At 66.3% G+C, this 6,371-nt stretch overlaps 1 protein-coding gene across 1 annotated transcript; it reads right to left on the bottom strand.

The window, feature by feature from the left end:
* Positions 1–840: 840 nt before the first annotated feature.
* On the bottom strand, positions 841–3,673 carry SLC25A22 (solute carrier family 25 member 22). The gene is made up of 9 exons (XM_007949353.1): positions 3,651–3,673; positions 3,434–3,559; positions 3,156–3,211; positions 2,397–2,487; positions 1,782–1,900; positions 1,510–1,684; positions 1,270–1,424; positions 1,093–1,168; positions 841–994 (listed from the first exon to the last, which is right to left on the bottom strand). Exons 1-9 carry the CDS (start codon positions 3,671–3,673, stop codon positions 841–843), a joined length of 975 nt encoding a protein of 324 aa, XP_007947544.1.
* Positions 3,674–6,371: the final 2,698 nt, after the last annotated feature.

Here is a 6,371-nt window from a genome sequence, read left to right as displayed (position 1 = left end):
CAGAGGGCCCAGGCTTGGGGAGTAAATCCCTGGACGGTCAGCAGAAGGACTGAGACACAGACATGTGCATGCACACGTGCACACGCGCACACACACACACACACACACCCCACCTGCCAGAGCCTGGGACACACACACGCTGCCCTCCATATGGCAGAGCATCAGCCAACCTCTCCCCGCCAGGAGCTGGGCCAGGTGGTGTGACTGGATGCCACAGTGCACGCACGCGCGCGCGCACACACACACACACACACACACAGAGACCTCATCTGCTCAAGGCCTCAGCCGGGAGGGGGTCGACGGGCCCACCCCAAGGGTCTGGGTCCCACAGTGGACGGGAAGCAGGGCCTGCCTGGGAGTCAGAACTCAGGGTGACCCTCCTGGATTCCTGGATGCACACTGCGAACAGGAGACCCCAAACCTCCTGCAAAACTGCAGGGGACAGAGTCCTGGGTCCTGCAGGTAAGAGCAACAGCAGGGAGAGGACAGACTGAAGGATGGATGGAGGGCTGGATTGGGCTCAGCAGACACAATAAATAGGTTTGTGCAGGGCCCCCTCGTGGGCCAGGGGCCAAGCTCGGACCCGGAGCCAGGTGGGTGGGGGTAGGGTCCAGATGCCTGGTCCAGGCCCAGGGCCCCAGCCCAGAGACCAGCTCTGCCCTGGGGCTGCTCAGGCCAGGCGAGGAGTCGGCTCCAGGAATGTACAGGTTTCCGCATTTTCTACGTAAATAAGACGTTGATCCCGTGGCTATGCAGGCAGGACTCTGAGAAGGCCCACACGTGCACCTATGGACCCTGTGCCCTTCTTTGACCCCCGCGGTGCAGGGCGCCCTCCTCTGCTCAGGCCTGGGGCCCCTGCAGCAGCCCCAGCAGGGACTCAGCGATGCCCAGAAAGTAGACCACCTGGGCAATGCCGAACAGCGGGGCGATGACCAGGGCGCGGCAGTAGGCACCCTTCAGGAAGGCCGAGGGACCCTCGTGCTGCAGGATCTTCCTGTGGGGGACGGGTCAGGTCAGGGGGTGGCCCTTCCTCCCCAGCCCCTCTTCATCACCCTTGCTCCGCCCCCACCCACCCTGGGGGGTCTTGCCCACCTGGCACAGTCCAGGAACCCCGAATAGGTGTCCTCGTTGGCCCCACGCTGAAGGGACTGGAGGCGTGTCTTCACCACTGTGGGGGTGGAGGGTCAGGGTGGGAGGCCCCCCCACACCTACCCTGGAGCCACCTCCTCGGCGCCCAACACACCCAGGAGCCCGGGCCCAAGCACTGACCGTCAAAGGGATTGACGGCCACAGCGGCTGTACTCCCAGCCACACACCCAGCCAGGAAGGACACATAGAATGGGGCCTTCTCCCCGGACGATGGCTGGCCCAGCTGGTTCAGGTTGGCGAAGAGTGGGAAATACACAATGGAGAAAGGGACGTCCCTGTGTGAGGAGGGGGCAGCGGTGATGACAGAGGATGCCATAGGTGGCACAGGGCCTCCCTTCCTGCCTGCCCCAGCCTCCCCACCTGAGCAGCGTGGCCCCCAGTCCCTTGTAGAGGCCGGCGATGCCTCGGGTCCGGAGCAGGTCCCGAGTCAGCTGGGTGGCAGTGGGCCGGGGAGCTACAGGAGCCTCCGCCATGGGCTGGGCCCCACCGTGGGCCGGGAGCTGGGCCTGGGTGGCCAGGATCTTCCTCTGGGCCGCTGGGGAGGGAGAGGATGGGCTTGCTGACTCTTCTCAGGGGCAAGGGGGCAGGGAGGTCCAGGCCATTGCCCCTAGCCCAGTCTCTTCAGCCCCCACCTATGCGGCCAGCATCTTGCAGCTGAATCTTCAGCATCTCCATGGGGGTCGTCACAATCACCTGGCAGGTGCCCGCCCCACAGCCAGCCAGCATCTCCTTCAGCAGCGTCAGCTTCTCCCTGCAGTAGGGCAGAGGAGGGTCAGGGCTGCGTGGGGAGAACCGTGCTGTCTGCGAGGGTCAGACACTGCCTGCCGCTGCACCCGGACCCAAAGTGGGCAGAACGGTGGGGGTGACACAGCCTCCAGCCCCAAGCACAGAGCCACTGACACAGATGGTCCTCCAGGAAGGACCTGGGCAGGGCCAGGGGGCCGTCCTCACGCAGAAAGCTGGGGGTCTCAAGTACGCTGAGAAGGGAAGCCCATTGGGGCTGGCCTGTGCCTCCCAAATTCTGGCTTGCATGGGCAGCAGGTGAAGGCTGAGCACAGCTGACCCTCCCATGCACGGGGCGGGGTACAGAAGGGGAGTATGTCCCCAGGTCAAGGATGTCCTGGGAGCCTTGCGGTGGGGGTTGGCTTACAAAGCCAAGCTGCCCTTCCATGCACAGCTATGTGGGAGCTGAAGGCCCACATGGGGGTCTGCCATGTGACCTTGGCCCCTGCAGCCCAGCCCCTCACCCATCCTTGGAGAGCTGGTAACGGAAGAAGTCATTGGCTGCCAGCTTGATAGCCTTCTCTGGGGTGACGAGCGTTAGGTTCACGGCAGCTCCTGTGGGCACATGGGGTCAGGTGGGGCTGAGTGGGGGTAGGGGCGACAAGTCCTGGGGCACACTGGCTTGGGGGGAGGCCCCACGCTGTGCTTGCTTTGGGGTTGGCCAAGCCTGGCCCTGCTACTCTTTGGCACCTCTTCCTGCCCTCTCACCCACATATGGGCCTGGTGTGTGCCAGGCAGGGGCGGGCACCAGGACAGGGATGGGGCAGCACCTGCCTCCTCCCACCCTCTGTTCACATCGCTGCACGACCCTTCCATTCCAGCCTCCATTGGCCCGATTCCAGCCGGTGCTAATGGGGCTGTGGGGACCAGACCCCCGGAGCCCACAGGGGCCTCCCCCAAATAGAGAGTGCAGATCACAGCCCCTAGGGGAGGTGAAGCCCCCTCAGTGCTGAGGGCCCAAGCAGCTGAAGTAAAGGCAGATCCAGATTGTCTCCTAAGCTGCTTTGCAGTAATGCCTCCCTTCCCCTGAATCCACACACCCCAACAGGCCCCTGGGTAGGAGTGAGGGGGGCTGCAGCCGCCTCAGTGGAGATGCAGCACCACCTGCCACCTGCAGAGCATCCTGCTGCCCCAGGTGCCGCCCAGGTGGTGCCCAGACACCCTGCCCTTCCTGCCCTCCAGGGCTCTACTGCACCCAGCAGCCAGCCCCCGGAGACGCTCACCACGGTACATGCCGAAGTAACCCTCGGACCGGATGGTCTTGATGAGGCAGTCCGACCTGTGGTCAAGGGGAGGGGGCCGAGTTGAGCCACCGCCACAGGCCAATCAATCCCTGCCCTGACCAAAGCTAGCCTGGCCTGACAGCAGATCCTGTCCCAAACCAAGCCGTGACCACCCCGCCTGCCCCGCCCGGGTGGCCAGCACAAGGGAGGAGTGTGGGGGGCTGTGTGCCTGGCACTGCCCCCCTGCTGCCCAGGCCCCATCCCCACGCCCCACTCACATGCTCCTGTACATGCGCTGGCCATTCTGCTGGTTCTGCAGCCTCGTCTTGGCCAGGTCGATGGGGAACACGCAGGTGACCCCAATCAGCCCAGCGATGCCGCCATTGATGAGCTTGGCTGGCAGACTGCGTGGAAAAGCAAGTGGGGTCAGGGGTCGGCAGGGCAGGGCTGGGAGAGAGGGGGCGTGGCCAGGCAGCTCCAGGGCAGGGCACTGACCTGATGGGCTTCTCCTCGGCCATTTAAGTGGAGCGCGCACCCAGGCAGGAGGTGGAGACTGGATGCTGAGGGTGGAGGCTGAGGAGGTGGCAGAGGACCAGCGGGACAGGCTGTCCACCTGCTCTGGTGCTGTCAAGGCGTCAGCCACACCTCAGTCCTGGAGAGGCAGCAGTAGAGTCAGCAGGGTGGGCAGATGACGGAGGGGACAAGCCGCCCTGCTCCCACCCCAGCCCACCCCTGGCCTGGAGCCATAAGCCATAAGCAGTCCTGGGTGCGTCCTGCCTTGGGTGCCGGCTTTCACCTCGAGCCCCCCCCCCATCACAGGCGGACATCACGACTCACTCATGCGCACCGGAGCTCTGGCTTTTAAAGGGACAGGCACCGGGAAGAAGCAGATGTCTGCTTGCTAGCTGGGGGCCTGGACCACCCCCACATCCCTGAGGAGACAGGTGGAGGGCACCTGCTCCCTTCAGAGCTGGGGCTCGGGGTCTCCTCACTGGTTCCCTCTTGATGCCCCAAAGGGGCACGGCCACCTCAGGGCACAGCTCACACTCCCCGGACAGCACCCCTTCTGGATCCCAAGTACCCCCTCGCCATGAAGACGCACCCCCACCCACAGACACCTAGCCCAGGTCCACCCCTCCTCCCTCAGGCGCTTCCCTCCAGACAGACAGACAGGAACCAGCCACAGAGGACTGGCTGAGCTTAGACCCGGTGGTCAGGAGCCCCAAGGCTCTGAGGGTAGGCGAGAAGAGCTCTCCCACCAGGAAGAGCTGGAGCCCAGCCCAGCCCAGGTGCCCCCCACAGGGCGGCTGCAGCCTGGCTTAGGGTGGCTCCCACCGGCCCCTGTAGACCCGGCGGGTCAGCTGTCACCCGGCCTGCGCCGAGGCTTGTGACCTTCACCTGGGCTTCCCTGCAGCGCTGGGCGCGGGCAGTCCCTCCTCCGCAGCCGCCCCCGCCCGCCGCTCAGGGCTCACGGCTCGAGGCTCACCGCTCACGGCTCACCGCTCAGCTCGGCTTGCCGGCTCCAGCCCTCGGGCTCTGAGCAGGAGATAAGCCCCGAGCACGGAGGGGGACACGGGGCCGCCGCGATTGGCCGCGGGGCGGGGCGGGGCGGGGCGGGGGAGGACTTTCTGTTTCACTTCGGGGGGGGGCCAGGGCTCCGGGGGGAGTGAGAGCACCTGCGGGCAGGACGCAGCCTCGGGGACCCCTCTCCTCTGCCCACCGGGTCGGAGCCAAGCTGACCGAGCCAGCCAGGCCAGTGCCTGCAGGGGCCCGGCCACGGGTGGACTCTGTCCTCAGCCCCAAAACCTTTTCCTAATCTGGGTCCGTCCAGGGCCCCAAGGATGAGGCACCCCGGGTCCGGTACCCTGTGTTTATGGGGCCTGTGAGTGTACGGGGGGGCGCACTGCAGGAAAACCTTCCCTCCTTAGGGCTCCAGCCTCCCCGTGGGAACACGTGTGCGGGAGCTGGAGGGCTGGCTGGTCTCCCTCAGGTCACTGCCCACTGCCCACAGCCGTCGCTCACCAGGGGTCCAAAGGGGGCAGTAACTCCCAGAGCCTTCTGCGCCCTGAGCTGCTCGTGCCTCACACAGCCGCCCCCACCCCCGCGTGTCGTACACCTGCGCTGCCAGCAATGTGGGCCCAGGGCCCGACCTTTGAACTGCAGCCAGGGCCCCGCCCCACACGCGCCACAGCCAGGTCTCCCTGGAGCCTTAGGCAGGGTCTGTAGCTTCCCCAGCCTCCCTGAGCGGGGTGCTTTCCTTCCTTGGGATCCTACATTCTTCTGGGGTGAGGGAGGACACCTGGATGCAAGGGCCCCAGGAGTAGAGCAGGATGCCTAGGGTGGGCAGGGGAGCTGCTGGCCTGGAGCCCCAACACTGCAGGTGGGGCTTGGGGGTGACGACTGACAGCAAGGGACTCTGCCTGGGAGGGAGAGGGCGGGGCTAACTGTGAACTCTGGACCCGGCTTTCTGTCCTCTTCCCTGCTTCCTACCCCTACTCCTGAGACAGCTACCCGGCCTGGACCCTGCGCCCAGATGTTGCCATGGAAACCTGTGACCCCCCCCCCCCCACAGGCTAAGAACTGGGGCTTGACTCAGGGCTCATCGCCCGCAGGTAAACTGAGACTGCAGCCAGGTGGAGAGAGCCCGAGCGTCCATGGGCAGAACACCCACAAAACGGGGCTGCGTCTCTCGGTCCCAGCGGGAGAGTCCCCCACAGAAGGCAGGCCACGGGGATGAGACCAAGAGCCTGGGCCGGGCCCGGGCGCCAGGTCTCCACTCCATCGCCCTAGGCCCCTCTTCTTGGGAGGCGCTTTCGGTTCTGCCCGCTGGAGGCGGCCACAAGGGGTCTCCGGCTGCGCGGCACCAAGGTCGGGAACAAAGGAGGCGCCAGCTAGGGGCCGCTGGCTTCACTATGAGAAGGCTTAGGGCCCCCGCCCACTGGACGGGGACCCGGATGGAGCCTCAGCCGGCCTCGCTCCGTCCCTCCCCCGCCGCCAGGCGCCTCCAGCCACGCACGTGCCCACGCACGTCCGGCGGGCTCCCACGTGTGCACCCCTCGGCCGGCCTGGCCTTTGCTCCTTGGGGCCCCAGCCCCCTCCCTCGCGGGGACACGTGTACGCACGGAGCGCGCCCAGAGCCGCCGGGGACGAGCACGGCCTCCCACCCCCGCGGCGCCCGCAAGTCAGAATCCGTCGCCCTGCGGGCCTCCTCGTCCC

This window comes from Orycteropus afer, unplaced genomic scaffold (genome assembly GCF_000298275.1).
Source record: "Orycteropus afer afer isolate SDZICR_OR568_19922 unplaced genomic scaffold, OryAfe1.0 scaffold00244, whole genome shotgun sequence".
NCBI classification, from domain to species: Eukaryota; Metazoa; Chordata; class Mammalia; order Tubulidentata; family Orycteropodidae; genus Orycteropus; species Orycteropus afer.
Note: the sequence above shows the minus strand (reverse complement) of the source record. Positions and strands in the feature narration are given on the sequence as shown.